General features: G+C 36.1%; 1 protein-coding gene across 3 annotated transcripts in view; it reads left to right on the top strand.

Annotated features, from left to right (window-relative positions):
* Positions 1 to 16,806, top strand: part of Patj (PATJ crumbs cell polarity complex component) — a 345,826-nt gene that overhangs the window by 31,812 nt on the left and 297,208 nt on the right. For all 3 annotated transcript variants that reach the window (XM_076860270.2, XM_076860269.2, XM_076860271.2), the window contains exons 8-11: positions 6,642 to 6,863; positions 9,078 to 9,180; positions 11,551 to 11,642; positions 12,917 to 13,058. In XM_076860270.2, coding sequence (XP_076716385.2) covers positions 6,642 to 6,863; positions 9,078 to 9,180; positions 11,551 to 11,642; positions 12,917 to 13,058 — 559 coding nt within the window. The remainder of the gene's footprint in view (positions 1 to 6,641; positions 6,864 to 9,077; positions 9,181 to 11,550; positions 11,643 to 12,916; positions 13,059 to 16,806) is intronic.

Below are 16,806 nucleotides of genomic sequence, written 5' to 3'. Positions count from 1 at the left end.
TCAAATACATTTAAATAAAATCAAATTTTTTTAATATAAGAATTTTCTGGCTTTTTAATATACTAATGTGCATTATGAATTTCACAAGGACAATATGATGTGCAGAGTTTCCCAGATTAATTCCATTGACACACTATTGGGAAAAGCCCAAGTCTGATTTTCGCCCTTTACTGGAAGGGATCGTCACTATTTCAGATCATCAAGGAGGGAGTATGGTTATGCCCATCACAGAGTTGTAATGGAGAAGCAAATGCTTATGGCAGATGTTGTCATCTGCCTAATATACATTATTCTAATGTAATCCTCAGAGCAGTCTTATGAGTTTTATTTCCAAGTTATTGACATGGGGGAACTGTTAAGAAATTGCCCAAGGTTGCATGGCTGGGAAGTGACAAAGTCAAGATAGAGCCCAGATCTGTTCAACTATGCTTTGTTGTTTAAGTCTATTTATCAAAAGTTGATCCTAGTGCTTTCCTTTTCTTGATGAACACTGTGCAGTCTTGGTCAAATCTATCAACAGAGAATAGCCAGCTCTAAGAAGAGCAGAACTTTTGACTTTTTCTAGAGGGAATAAGGTGAGGTATACACATGAGGACAGTTTTGTGTTTGCTTCTTTATCTCATCTCAGCTGATGGCAGGTAAAATTCCTTCAACCTTATGGCTATAACCCATTTATTTCATGCCTGGCCTCAATTTTTTTTTTTTTTCTGTTTAGTGTTAGGCTTGTCATAACTCCTGAACTCATTTTGGCTGTAGTCCTTTAATACACCAGTCTATGGCACAAGATGTGGTTTATACACTTTCTGTTAGCTTCCTCTGGGCAGATTCTTCTCAACTGATCTACAGCTTGAGTAAGCATCTCTGAAAGGAAAGAGCATAGCATCATAGCATGGGAGCATTAGACTCAGATAAAGGCTTGAGTTGTGGGTTCACCACTAACTGGTCAAATTACTTCTTAGTGTAATTTCATGATTCTGAAATAGTCTCCCAGACTACCTCCTGGGATTTGCCAGGAGGATACATAGGACTCAACATACAGTTGGATTCATGGCTGTGATCTGTTATAATGACAGAATACAAAGCCAAAACAATAGCAGAAAAGGGGCATGAGCCGGGCATGGTGGCGCACGTCTGTAATCCCAGTGTTTTGGGAGATTGAGACAAGAAGATCATGAGTTCAAAGCCAGCCTCAGCAATGGTGAGGTGCTAAGCAACTCAGACCCTGAGCCTAAATAAAATACAAAATAGGGGTGGGGATGTAGCTCAGTGGTTGAGTGCCCCTGAGTTCAATCCCCTGGTATGGTGGGGTGGTGGTGCATGAGGTGAAGTATTGGAAATATCAGCGTGGAAACCATCGAAAGACTCAGAGCCCAGGGTTTATTAGGTGCTGGTCACGTAGGCACACACTGTCCAGTACATACCAAAGTCCCAGACTTTCAGACAGGAGAAAGCATGTTGAACAAATTATTCAAGCACAGTGAGCCATTCTTAACAATGTAGTGGGAATGTCCATAGAATCTGAGCTCCCAGATGTCAGCCAGTGCCATCCTTATAAGATAGCCTTTCCCAGGTTAGCAGTTTTAGGCCTGTGGTGATTTCCCTAGTAGGGGAATTTGCCTGTCTTAGGTCATTAATGTGAAGACATTATCGAGATTACTTGTGATCATAGAGTGATCCTTTTAAAGGCGTTAACTAATACTGCTTTTTTTCAAAGAATATTGTTGTATTATGAAATTAGAAAAGAAATTCAGTATTTCTTCTTTAAAGGTATTTAATAAAATAGCTCTTTGAGTTGAGAAGGTGTGACAACATTGAGATCACTGCAGCTTAAAGAATCATCAGAAATGGGTGCATCTGTGACTTGATATGAACAAGGCACTAGGCTAGACATTTTACATGTACTGTTGAATTTAATGCCCACACTCTTATGAGAAAGGAATTTATTCATATATTGTTTAAGGTTTAGATTAGGATAAGTAACTGACCTTTGACTATACAGCTTGGCCAAAGTAGCTAGCTTTTGAATTTGGGTGTGTCTGACTCCGAAGCTCTTCTTGTCTTTCCCTGTGTATTACCTTGAATATTAGGAAGTTAGGTAGAAAATAGGCTTCATTGTTGTTTTTTTGTTTGTTTTTATTGTTTTTTGGTACCAGGGATTGAACTTGGGGTGCCTAACCATTGAGCCACATCCCACCTCCCCTTTTAATGTTATGTTTAGAGATAGGGTCCTGCCGTATTGCTCAGTGCCTCACTAAGTTGCTGAAGCTGGCTTTGAACTCACAATCCTTCTGCCTCAGCCTCGTGAGCTGCTGAAATTACAGGCATATGCCACCGTGCCTGACATGCAGTCATTGTTTTTAAAAAGTTGATGCTTATGAAGCTTCTTGAAAGCATTTGTTGAGATCTAGTTAGTTATAATGACTGGTCAGTTAATATAATTAGGGCCAATTTAGTGGGTAGGAAAATACATGATAATGTGCAAGGGGAACTGAAAGGCCTTTCTATTAGTAATCCTCAGATACTCTCAGATACTGGAGAGTATTTGAGTATCCATAGTGCCTGAGAGCATGTCTTAGAGCACTCCATCCCACTGTGGCAAAAGTATAGAAATTTTTCAGAAACTAGTTTTCAATTTTGTTTTGAAATTGATAACAGGTGGTAGAAAACTTCTTTGTTTTGTAAAACCTCTTTCACATGGTCTGGAGGAATTCTGGGGAAGTAAGATCCATTGGTCATCCCATTGTGTTCAGAAGGTGACTGTGATAACACAGCCTATTTAAAAGTTGTCATAAATCATTGACATCTTGGCATGAGACATTTGTAGTATGAGTCATAACAATTATCTAGTAACCTTTACTATTAAGAAGGAATGGAACCAAGGAGGTGTTGGACAGGGGTGTGGACTATGGAGGACTTTAGTCAAGAGTAAGCAAGGTTTAGCCACTAAACTGGTGGTTTTCCCTAAGCAGTTTTGTTTTGAGTGATTCTGTAGACAGGTATTTTCCTTTTCCTTAAAAACCAGTTGATGCGTGCTCTGGGGATTTGAGTAGGATAGGATATGAAGACTTGGGTTTCGTACTTTAATCTGTTGATAGAAAGAGTGTGTATTTTATAAAGTCACTGTTTTCTGTTAATGACATGTTGCCTTTTGACCCATAATAGAACCGGCCTGTAAGCAAAGATAATAATGATTTCATTTTCTGAGTTATGGAAATATTTGGTCCCTTTTTAAGTTTTTGGAGTAATAAATTTGATCTCTTGACTGTTTTTGTAGCTCAGCTCTGAATTCCTATAGTCTTTCAAATAATTTTTATTTTTAATTTGAATTTTTTTGATACCGGGGATGGAACCCAGAGGTGTGAAACAGTAAGCCACATCTCTAGCTCATTTTCTTTTTTAAATTTTGAGGTCTCCCTGAGTTGCTTACAGCCTCGCAAAGTTGCTGAGGTTGGCTTTGAACTTGAGATTCTCCTGCCTCAGCCTCTTGAGCTGCTGGAATTTCAGGCATGAGCTGCTGTGCCTGTTTTAAATAATTTTTAATTGAAATTATCTACAGCAATGTATCAGAGAACTTAACATAGAATTTTTTTTTTTTTTTTTTTTTAGCAAAAAAGACGTTAACTTGGACTAAAGAATTTTTTGTTTTTAGGTTATAAGTGATATTATTAGTATTTTTACTATGATTGTGTGATATTCTGTTGCATCAAACATTTTAATTTTTTGCCTTTCACGTTATCTTTGGCAATATGCATAATTTTTCCTTTTAGAAGAATCTTTGGGTTAAAATAAACTTTTATAATTGAATATTTGATTAGCATCCTATGCTTGAATGTTGGCATAGCTGTTTATTAGCTTTAATTAATTCATGATTTCTGTTAAAGAACAAGATATAATTTATTATGCATCTTGGTTCCCTCACTCAGTCGACAGGTTATGGAAGGAGAATGTTGATCAGAATATATCAATAAAGTGTAGTGCTTGGGGCTGCTGGACTTAGACAAGGTAGCTGTCATTTTGGTGTCTTTCCTATCAATCTAAAGACTATTTTTGCACTTATGAATTCCTCCAGAGCACCTGTTTTTCTGTAAGAAGAAAATGTTTGACTTTTAGTGACAGATGCAAATGATCTACATCATTTTAAAGTAAGAGATGAGGTAAAATAGGAAAAAAGAGTGCCTATGAAGTGACTAAATATATACTTTATTGTGAAATGCCCCTCTTTTACCAAGTCAAGTATGAAGACATTTATTAGCTATTCTTTACTCTTTTAGTCAGCTCATAATTCTGTTCAAGAGTAGTTTGGTTCACAGGACACTGACTCTCTTGAGCAGTTGTTTATTTTACTTCAACTTTGTTGAATGGGTGAGAACAGAATATCAAATTATCATTATTAAAGTATGATTTTTTATTAGGGAAAATGGAGTAAGGCAATTCTTAATTCCTTTTTCTCTAATAATTTCTCCTTGCATCTGTTTTCTTTCTCAGATCTTTCCAAATGTGTCTGAATTCAACTATATATGTGCAATCTTGCTTATCTTCACTTGCAGTTACTTCTAGCACCTTCTGCAGTATTTATACTAAAGCCCAGAGTTTTGTACTCATTATTTTGATCTGAAGACCTCCTTCATTCAGGATCCTGCAAAATTGGAGAAAAGGAAGGATGGTGAATGGACTTCAGTTTAAGGCTTTTAAAAACTTCTTCCTTTAGAATTTCATCTGTAGCCTATAGAAGGTGCCACCTGGAAGCAGGATTATGAAGCTTAAAATAAAATTAACCCAACAGTCATGCTCTATTCTAAGCTGTCTTGCTCTCCCAGTTGCAAAATAACTTTTTCATCTTCATTCCATTTGAACTTTTTGGCAGTTACAATTTCTTGAGAAACAGTAAATATTCTGTCTAATAATAGCCTTCATGTGTGAGAGATCACCTTGCTACAATAATGTTACTGTGGAGATATCAAAATTCAGGGCAAATATAACTAAATGAGGAGAAACATCAGTGGTCTATTGGATTGAATTTTGGTTCTTCCACTTAGTTGCTTCGTGAGCTTGGTCAAGTCGGTCACCCTTTTTGAATCTCAATTTCTGATTGTTCTCTGAAGGAGATAATATGAGAAAGTGATTTTTAACCTGCATAATTTTTTTGAAAACAACTATGTTGACATTTTGTTATCTTTCATATACTGTAAAAATGGTAATTAAAGAGAAGTCAAAATTTCAGATGAAACAAATTGGTAAAACTGCAGATGAATCAGCTATTTCACAAACTCCACAAACAAATTATAAATATTTTGAACTGACATACATTTTCATAAGCTGTATCAAATTTTTCTATGACATACATACACATAAAAGAATATATACAATGTCTGTGCATATTAATGTCATAATCAGAATAATAACCACCAAGGTACTTATCATCCAGCTTAAGAAAGAGAGCACGTTGCTGGGCCTGGTGGCTCACACCTCTAATCCTAGTGATTCAGGAGCCTGAAGCAGGTGGATTGCAAGTTTGAGGCTAGCCTCAACAATTTAGTAAGGCCCTAAGCAATTTAGCAAGGCCCTGTCTCAAAAATATAAAGAGTCTGAGGGATGTAACTCGGTGGTTAAATGCCACTGGGTTCAATCCCCACCACCAAAAAAAAACCAACCAAACAAACAAACAAAACAAAAATAAAACCCTGAAAAGTTGGTGATCAGGACTCTAAATGTCTCCTATGTGCTTTGACTCCCAAATTCAAATGTGCAGTTTGGATTTCTCCCCTGAAACTGCAGTCCTGTAAATCCAGCTGTAGAATTTGTAATTCCACCTGGATATCTGACGGACTTTCAGGCTGTGTAACTATGGCTTGGAACTCCAGACTCGTTCCCATTCATCTGTTCCTCTGTAGTTTTATCTCATTTCATGGCAACTCTATCTTTTCTAGTTACTCAGGCTTACATCTTGGGGTTCTGATTCCTTTTTTTCTTTTCATACCCCATGTAGAAACTATCAGCAGATCTGGTTGACAGTTCATTAAAAATAAATCTAGAATCTGCCATTTCAACACTTCAACTGCTATCCAAGTCCAAGCTGTGACCTCTTCCCAGAGTTTTGCTAAAGCTTCCCAATTGGTATCTCTGCTTTGATTGTTTCTCCTATAATCTATTTTAAGCACAGAATCTTGGTGGATCTTGTAAAAAGTCAATCAGATAATGTCATTCCTCCATTTAAAACACTCCAATGACTACCGGTCCCAGTCCCACTGAGAATATGCCCATCGTGAGAGAAATACCTGCTGTTAAGTAGTTCATCTCTTCATCTACTCTCCTCTTTCCTCCTCCTCTTCTGCTCACACTGGCAACTTCCTGTTGCAGATGTGGGCTGAGCTAGTTGTTCTTTCCTGTTCCTTAGCTTTGTGTTAGAGGCTTCTGTTCTGACCCTCCTCCCTTGAGGTGAAGGCTTTCTGATCTCTTCCTTGAATACCTTGTCATTAACACCCTGGCTCTAGTTTTGCCAAGTCAGCCATTCATTAAAAATACTGTGTTTTGCTCAACATTTTAGATGCTTCTTTTTGTCAGAATTGAAAGTCTGGTGAATTGTTATCAATTGGTGAATTAGATTGATTTCTCTGAATAATTCTGTTTTTCTTATATTAAAGGATGGAAGACTTCAGACAGGGGACCACATCTTGAAGATTGGTGGCACGAATGTGCAGGGAATGACGAGTGAGCAAGTTGCCCAAGTGCTGAGGAACTGTGGGAATTCAGTCAGGATGCTTGTGGCTAGAGACCCAGTTGGCGAAATTTCAGAAACACCTCCTACTCCTGCGGCCTTGCCGGTTGCCCTGCCTGCTGCTGTTGCCAACACTAGCCCTTCCTCTGTGAGTGCTCTAATCCTTTTTAAATCAGGCCTGAGGTATGAGACAATGAAAGATAAGAAATCCTTTCTATTCCCAGTGCCACATGGGCACGAGTAGCAGCATCTCATTGTTCAGAGTGAAGCAGAGGAGACCCCAATTTGGAGACAACCATATATACCTGATTTTCTTTTTTGCTGTTTTTAGGGTTAAGTCATTTAGTCTCCTTGAGCCTCAGCTACTGATTTGTAAATTGGAAAATTTTAAATTTTCCAAATTACGATTTTATTAGATTGGTGGGTAGACATCTAGATGATGGAAGGGAAGCTATAAATACTGATCATTGTATGTGTGAGAAGTATCACTAATAGAAACACACTGGCCACAGGGAATTAGATACTAATAATAATGCTTATTATATTTGTTAACAAGTAGTTTTTATAGTTATAAAATAATAATGATGATTATTAGTCAATATCTAGGTGCTTCATGATGAAATCTTCGAAGTACTTCTACAAGTTAGGTCTTATCCGTTAATAGATGAGAAAACTAAAGAACTTATTGAAGGCATTATAGAGAGTAAATCTGCAAAAGCTGGAATTATTTGAATACAGATCCTTTTATTCCATTCCAAGGTTTTCCTTACTCTCTATCTCACAGACTCTGAATGAATAAGGCAAAAGCAAAGAAATAACTTTAAAAAGGAGGTGCGAGGAGGAGGAGGAGAGAAAAGAGAAGTGACTCTGAGGGCGGAAGGCCACCGTGAGGTGTCACTCGGGGTCTTCTGGGAAGTTGTTTGTCTTTTTCTACTTGGAACCATAGGAATGAAACTTTTAAAATCTATAATATTAGAGCTTTAATTTTTAAAAAAATTTCTCCAAATTGTGGTTATAACCATGACTTTTCTCTCCATTACTCTAGCTACCTAGTCTTTTTCTTTAGTGAAGGACCAGTGAAGTTGTGTGATAAATGAGAATTCGAGCCAATCAATGATTGACTCCCCCTCCTTTTCTGGTGCTGGGACTTGAACCCAGGACCTCACATGTGCTAGGCAGGCAATCTACCACTAAGTTATATCTCCAGCCCTCAGTACTTTACTTTCTAATATTCCTATTTTGAATTGAAAGCAAAGTGTTTTATGTTTAGATACCTTACTTTTTTACAGAAATATTTTTATTAATGAGAAGTATTAAAAACAAATTTGCTGGTGACACATGCCTGTAATCCCAGTCACACAGGAAGCTGTGGCAGGAGAATCAAAAATTCAAAATCAGCCTCAGCAACTTAGTGAGGCCTTAATCAAGTTGGTGAGACACTGTCTCAGAATTTAAAAAATAAAGTAAAAAGTCCTGGATATGTGGCTCAGTGGTTAAGTACCCCTGGGTTCAATTCCTGCTTCCCCTGCCTCCCCACAAAAATGTTTAGGGTCAATATTTTCAATATTACTGAGGTTTTTCTAAGTGAATGTTAGTTTTCTAGTGTATAACAAATTACTACACATTTAGCAGCTTAAAACAATACCCTTTGTTAGTTCACGATCTGTAGGTCAGAATTCAGGGTGGGCTTGGCTAGGCTGTCTGCTTAGATTCTTTTCTTACAAGGCCAAGATCGAGGTGTTGGCCTGGCTGGGCTCTTTCCTGGACATTCTTGGAACAATCTACTTTTAAGTACATTCAGATTGTTGGCAGAATACAGCTCCTTGCAGCTGGGGGACTGAGGACTCCTTTTCTTAGGTAGATATCAGCCAGAACATCTTTCAGCTCCTTAAGCTCCCCACCCCCAGTTCCTTCTTATATGACCCCTTCCATCTTCAAACCACGAGTTGAGTTCTTACGTTTCAAATCTTTTTTTTATATATTTATTTTTTAGTTTTCGGTGGGCACAACATTTTATTTTATTTTTTCGTGGTGCTGAGGATCTAACCCAGTGCCCCACGCATGCCAGGTGAGCACGCTACCGCTTGAGCCACAAGCCCAGACCTCAAATCTTTTTCTCTTTCTGCTACCAGTGGAAGAAAGCACTTCTTTTAAAGGGCTTTTGTGATTAGATTAGGTCCACTTGGTAATCTCCCTTTTGCCATGTAATGTAACATAAACATGGGGGTACCTCCAGGGACTGAATGTCACAGGAACCATCTTACAAAGCAGCTTGTCACAGAAAAAACTTGGCAAATCTTGCACAAATTGAGTGTGTCCACACAGTCATATAACTAAACATATATAATTTATTTCCTCTTAGGACAATTCTTCTCTTTTTGAAACTTACAATGTTGAACTCATTAAAAAAGATGGACAGAGTCTTGGTATTAGAATTGTTGGCTATGTTGGAACATCTCATACAGGTAAATGAATCATTTCTATTTTATATTTGGAAATAATTGTGAAGGAAGTAAAGGTTTCCAGACACTAAAATTAAGTGCCTGCACATTTTAATTTAAACCTTGAACAATAAAACCATGAATCTGTAATAGCAGGCAGTTACTTTTCAGTGATTAGAGAATCACATTTTTATCTCAGTAGTTTAATAACTGGTTTGATAGTCATTAACAAAAAATTTAATTGTCCAATTCAGTGTATAACAGTTGAAGTGAACCTCCTTATGTTCTAAAAAAGATATATTTTAAATATTGTAATATTTAACAATATCTTAAGGTATTATGTCTGATAAATACTGCATATATTGCATATTGTGAAAAATATTACTTATGTTTAATTGCTAAAGAAACACAAAAGAAGTATTTCGTTAGAATTATTTTCCTTTTACATAAAGAAAATACATTTATGCATTGTGAGGATAAATACATGGCTCAAGTATCTCTGAATAACGACGTTCTCTCAACTTTGACCTATAAAGTTAACTTTGATAACTTTCACTGTAAGAGTTTTTCTTTTATTACAAGAGAATTATTAAAGTAAGAAAAGAGTAAATATTTCGACAATATCTATGGGTTACATGAGAATTTAGTTCAAATTTTTTTTTGTTTTTCTGAAAAAATAGCAAGATTAGAGTGTTAATTTCTTTAAAAAAAAATTGTTATTTTGCATACTTACAGCAGGTGAGAAAGATTAAGTGTGCTAATGTATTCAAAGTCCTGAATGAAATTCATGTCAGACCACCTTGTGCTATTTCAGCCTAATGAAATGCCTTTTTTTCAAACCTTTAGATTTTTCTAAATGCCATCTTTTTAGATTCAGAATTTAAATAAGTTCCAAAAGAGCTAAGTCTGGGTTTTATAATAATGTTGCAAAAATACCATATTGAGAAGTTGTCAATATGATAAGCCTGGTTAAGAAATCATAGTTTAGTTTCTAAACTTATGGCTTAGATTGTAAATAAAAGTGAGTGAGTGATAGAAATTGAGGAAATCTGATGTTTATGTTATTGAATAAGGAAAATAATCATTTTACTACTTTACCATCAAAAGAAGTTTTTGAAATTGTATGGTTTGGGGAAGGTGGGCAGGTGAATCAAAAGAACTAGACCATTTAAAACTCATCATGCTTTTCATGCAGGTAATCTTAGAAAATAAGTTTTACTGTATTCTATTTATTGGACTTTCTAGGCAACCCTTGTTTAGTTCTATAGGGTAGTCCTGAAGTCCCAGCCACTTCAGAGGTGGAAGCAGTAAGATCACCTGACCAGGAGTTTGAGAACAATCTAGGCAAGGTAGTGAGACTCTGTCTCAAATAAAAAAATAAAATAAAACTTTAAATGTTTGAGGATAACTGAAATGTATGTTTTAGTAGAGATATGAGCAAATTGTCATGGTATAGCAGATGAAAGATTCAGTTTGATGAAGGGAAATGGAGAATTCACAAAGAAAGATGTATTTGAGCCAGGAGTTAAAAAGGAAGATTTTGATGAAAGGGATGAGGTTGACAGGATGGAAAAATTAAATGAGAGAAAATATAAAATCATGACAGTACTTAGTTTTTGATGGAACGTCAGAATCTGGTGTGTGTAGACATTTTTTTTAAAGGGATATAGTAGAAGATGACATCGAAAAATAAGTTTATCAGGAGGGCCTTGAATGTAATTCTGTGAAGTTCATATATTAGTAGGCAGTGGGAATCCATAGATGTGTATTTTTCTTCAATAAGCAATGTTTTGAGTTCATTTGAAAATTAATAAATAAATATAAAATTAGTCCAAGCCATATTTTTTTTTTCCTAGTTTCCCTTCTTTTTATCTAGCCTTTGTTTTATTTTATGGTATAAGGATTATTTCATGTTCTGAGCTCATTCTGGTGTGGTTTCGTAAAGAGCATGAGTGCTTTTCTTTCTTCTGTGTTTGGATAGCTTACATGAGCAATGAACCAACTAAGCATAGGCAGGAAGACCTGTTAGGAGACCATTGTCACAGTGTTGGTGAAAAATGACCGTGCCTCATGCCAAGTCAGCAGTGAGGATGGAGATGGACCAAGACTACCCTGGGCTCTCCTGTATTCCAGCTTAGACTCGAGCGCATTTCCTCAAGGTTTCATTACTGATTATTTTTCCAGAAGAGTAGTCATCAGTCAAATCATTTTGAATTCGGGTCACTTGTGATGGTGACAGTTTGAAATAATCCATCAATTTCTCTGCTTGTGTTCAAAATAGTATTTATCAAACCTCCAGTCAGCCTCTTCAGCTAATTAACCTCTTGATGTGAATTTTGCAATCAAGGCCTAATTAGAGCTTTCTTCTTTTTCCATATGGCTGTGTACCTTCAGGGGAAGCTTCAGGGATTTATGTGAAAAGTATAATACCTGGCAGTGCTGCATACTACAATGGCCAAATCCAAGAGAATGACAAAATAGTTGCTGTAAGTAACTGACCTCTCATTTAGATTCGAATCAAGTTGAAAAAAATGTTGATCTTTATATCTTTGAGAGAATGACTTAATCTAGTTTCCTAAGGTTTTGAAAAAATGAAGTTTACTAGTACAGTGAAATCTTATTAACTTGACCTCTTATGGCCTTAAAGTTAACTCTTTTCCCCACAGCCAGTAAAAACACAATTCACTAACCATATTGATAGGGGGGAATCACACAAATGTTTGGATGAATGCTTGTGAGTAGTCAGAATATGTTTTAGCATTATCCTAGAAAATGCTTTTCAAGTATTTCTGTGTTTTAAAAAATTACTCATTTTATATACAATTAATAGGCCACTAGCCAGCTCTTTTTATCTCTTTGTGAAACTAGTTTTGCTACTAACAGTAATTTTGAGTACACTCAAAATTGAAATTTTTATGTATTTGAGAATATAACCTTTTACTAAAATTTCTTTCTCCATTTAATAGGAAATAAATTGTCAATATATATTTTTCGTATTTGTACACATACACACACCCGCACACACACACACAGTGATTTACATGGAAACAAATGCTGGAAGGTATGATTTGAATTTTTGTCTTCAGTCCATCTAAGGAAGCACCTTTTCTGGCTCTTGGCTTTTACATTAATGGGCTTTGAAAGTGTTTTGGTGAGTCTGGTGAGTCCAGAGTCTGGAGGCCAGCAGTAGCAGATGCTTTGAGAAAATATGAGGATAAATAAGTAAAGGTTTGGCCAAGGTGCAGAACATTGAAAGAGAAGGCCTCAGGGTCCTGATGAACTTCAGAATTGTGGAGTTGGGCTTGACTTTGATGAAGAATACCTTTTTTGCATATACTTTTTCTGAACATTAGAAGACCTTATGGAGGGACATCAGTGTGTTTCTTTGGGAAATATTACAGTGATGACATAGAAAGATGAAGTATTAGATAAATGTCTTTGATTTTGATAATAATGACTTTTATTAACACATCTTGAGCTATGTGTAACAACTGACCATCCTTTATGGAATTTTGAATTTTGAATAATGTCAGAGAATAAAACCCTCTACCTCTCAGGCTATTAGTTAAAATGTGTGATTTAGGAGTACAAATTTGAATTTGCTTTTTAGTGTGTGTAAAAGTTTGTCAGCCTGTTTTACTTTTTTATTTATTTTAGTATAAATTAGGATAACATGAATTGCTTTGTATTATTCAACTTTGCCAGGATTAAAAATAGCAGCTAATTTGAAACCTGTTTAATCAGTCTATTAATGTTTTAGGTTGATGGTGTAAATATTCAGGGCTTTGCAAATCACGACGTTGTTGAAGTGTTACGAAATGCAGGGCAGTTGGTACACCTAACCCTAGTTCGCAGGAAAGCGCCATCATCTGCTTCTCTCCTGGAACGGCCTACGGACAGAGGTAAATAATGTTGGCATCCCTCATTCCTCATGGAGTCTAGGTTTGAAGAATCGCAAAGTTATGAAAATTTTTCTGTGAGTTCGAGTAGGAAAAATTGTCCACTTTGAGTAATGCAGTGATGGAGAAATGAATCAGCTTGTTTGTACCTTGAAGAAGTGTTTTATGTGCTTATTATAATGTGTCAATCCAAATATTAGGACACAAATCTTGATATGCACTAAGCTCTTTGAGCTTCTTTAAAATAGAGATGGGAATCCAAAGAGCTTCTAAATTTCATTTACTGTTTGTATTTGAAAAATAAAGCTTTGACACTCTTTATCAAAATTAAACAGGGAGCCACTCAACTTGTCTAATACTTTGACATTTTACAAACTTCAGGTTTTTTATTATTTTTATTTTTCCTTTTTTTCTCCTCCTCCTCCTCTTGCTTTTCCTCCCTCCCTCTCTTCCTTCCTTCCTTCCTTTCCTTTTTCCTTTCCTCTTTTTTCCCTTCCTCCCCACTCCCATTACTGGGAATTGAACCCAAGGGGACTTTAACCACTGAGTCACATCTCCAACCCTTTTTATTTTGAGTCCAGGTTTTGCTGAATTACTCAGGCTGCCCTAGAATTCCTGATTCTCCTGACAGCCTCTGAGTCCCTAGGATTATAAGCATGTATTACTGTGCCTGGTAACCACCGTTTTCCTCTAAATTGCTATGCTTCATATACCTTCAATATGCATTCCTGTACCTATTTGTTTACTCCTAGAGGCATATAGTCATACTACTTTGTATTATAAAATTTGGTGGTGTATAACACTTTTCCCCAGCTATACTAGCAGCTGTGATTGGCATTTTTTAAGAAAAATTGTGGTAACAAACACTTAACCTTAAATTGACCCTCCGAACAAATATTTAAGAATACAGGACAGTATTGTTAACTCTATTGCACATTGTGTGCAGGAGATCTTCAGAACTTTTCTGTCACATAATCAAAACTGCATACCCATTAAATAAATCCCTGTTTCTCCCTCTTCAGTCCTTGGCAACCACCATTCTGTTTTCCATTTCTGTGACTTTGCTTAGCTACCTCATATAAGCAAGAAGAATCCTGTGGCATTTGTTCTTCCACCATGGGCTCATTTCACCATTTCACTTTGTGTAATGTCATCAAGTTTCACCATGCTATATATAGCATGTGACAGAATTGCTTTCTTTTTTTTTTTTTTAATTTTTTTTTGTAGTTGTAGATGGACAGAATCCCTTTATTTTATTTGTGGTGCTGAGGATCGAATCCAGTGCCTTACACATGCTAGGTGAGCACTCTGCCACTGAGCTACAGCCCCAGCCCAATTACTTTTTTAAGACTGAAAAATGTTCCACTGTTTGTACTACATTTTTAAATGTATTTATTCTTTTTTAAAATAGTCATTTAAAAATTTTTTTCTAATTTGTTATATATGACAGCAGAATGCATTACAATTCATATTACACATAGAGCACAATTTTTCAGACCTATGTATTTATTTTTAATGTATACTTATCTTATTTATACCTGGTGGTTACTGTGAATAATGTTGCAATGAATGGTTGGCATTTTTTTTTTTTTTTTTTTGTACCAGGAATTGAACCCAGGGGCACTCAACAACTGAGTCACATCCCCAACCCTTTTTTGTATATAATTGAGAGACAGGGTCTCCCTGAGTTGCTTAGGGCCTTGCTAAATTGCTAGGCAGGCTTTGAACTCCTTCCTGGCCTCCAGAGCCACTGGGATTACGGGCGTGTGCCACCGTACCCGGCTGGCATTTCTTATTCTAGTAGTTGGCTGTGCATTTGTGGATATGAATGGATTCATTATCTAAAAAATATAATATAGTGCTTAAAGTCTCATGTTAAGATCATATAAACTTTTTTTTAAGAGGAGAGAGAGAGATTTTTAATATTTATTTTTCAGTTTTCGGTGGACACATCATTATTTTATTTTTATGTGGTGCTGAGGATTGAACCCAGCGCCTCGGCGCATGCCAGGCGAATGTGCTACCGCTTGAGCCACATCCCCAGCCCCTCACAGGAACTTTTAACTGGCTATATTTTTTAACTTTTTTTTGTTAAAAAAAATTTTAAACAAACAGAAAAATAATAATATAATGAGTTTCAAAGAACACACTATTTAGATCCAATGGTTACTGTTTTGTCGTATTTCTTTATCTAGTTACCTTTTTTACGCTGAACCATATCAGAGTGAGTTGTAGACATGATGACACTTTATAAACTTTAGTCTATCTTATAAAAATAAGGACATTTTCTTATACAATTATATTTTTATCACACCAAAGGAAATTAATAGTAATTCCTAATATCAAATACTCAATATGTGCTTGAAATTCCAAATTTCCTGAAACTGTCTTTTACACTTTCATTTTCTACTCCTTCCCAACTCCCGTTCCCCAAAAAACTGCCACAAACCAAGGCCCATCATGCATTGTATTCATTGCATTTGTCATGTTTTTTTTTTGAGGGGGTCATTAATCTAGAAGAATTCACCTCCACCCCCATAGCCTAACCTTTTATTAAAATTTTAAAAAGTGCATTAGTTATGCATAATAGTGGGGTTTGTTTTGACATATTTAGAAATGCATATAATAGTTTTCTCCATTTCAGTCTCCAGTACTATTTCCTTCCCTCCGCCTTTCTCTGGCATAGACCTGTTGAAGGGATTAGTCCACATGTCACTAGAATGCTACATTCTGAATTTGTTTCCTTGTGGTGTTATTTAATTTGTTCTACCTATGTTTCCTTTGAGTTAGGAGTTACATAGTTAAGGAACTATGACTCAAAACTACTCTGAGATTCCATCTCACTCCAGTTAGAATGGCAAGCCATCAAGATTGCAAACAATAATAAGGGCTGGAAAGGATGTGGGAGGGAAAAAACACTTTCTTTTTAAACTCTTGGTGGGATTTATAAATTACTACAACCACTCTGGAAAATCAGCATGGTGGCTTCTGAAAAGATTAAGCATGGAACCACACATGACCTAGCTATACCACTCCTCGTTATTTATCCTGAAGAATTGTAGAGATACATGCATACCCAAGCTGATAGCGCAATTCACAATAGCCACAGCATGAAACCATCAGTGGGTGAATGGATGAAGAAAATGTGATATATAAACACATGGAATTTTATTAGCCACAAAAAAGAATAAATTTATGTCATTTGAAGGAAAATGGAACTTGAGACTGTTATGTTAAATGAAATAAGCTAAGCTCAGAAAGTCAAGGGTTGTATTTTCTTTCATGGAAGTTAGAGAAAATGAAAAAAAAATGGAGCGGGGGTGATTCTCATGAAAATAGAAGGGAGACCCACCAGTAGAGTAGAGGAGAGAGACCAGGGGAAGGAAAAGGGGAGATACTAGGGACTATATTGACCAAATTATATTTTATATTGTATTATTTATAAATATGTAATAATGAATCTAACTGTTATGTATAATTTTATTACACCAGTAAAATACTTGGAAGAAAAGAAGAGCTAGCTTTGTGTAGTAGCAGTATCATAGCCAATGAGGTTTACCCTCAGCAAGATTATTGCAAATTGAAATCAAACTACTCTGAAATTGCCTCTCACTCCAGTTAGAATGGCAAGCCATCAAGATTACAAACAATAGAAAGTGCTAGAGAAGATGTGGGAGAAAAAACCCACTTTTTTACTCTTGGTGGGATTTGTAAATTAGTACAACCACTATGGAAAAAAAATATATTTTTC

Source organism: Callospermophilus lateralis, chromosome 7 (genome assembly GCF_048772815.1).
Source record: "Callospermophilus lateralis isolate mCalLat2 chromosome 7, mCalLat2.hap1, whole genome shotgun sequence".
In the NCBI taxonomy this organism is placed as follows: Eukaryota; Metazoa; Chordata; class Mammalia; order Rodentia; family Sciuridae; genus Callospermophilus; species Callospermophilus lateralis.
The sequence above is the reverse complement of the archived record's forward strand: the minus strand, read 5'-3'. Positions and strand labels throughout refer to the sequence as shown.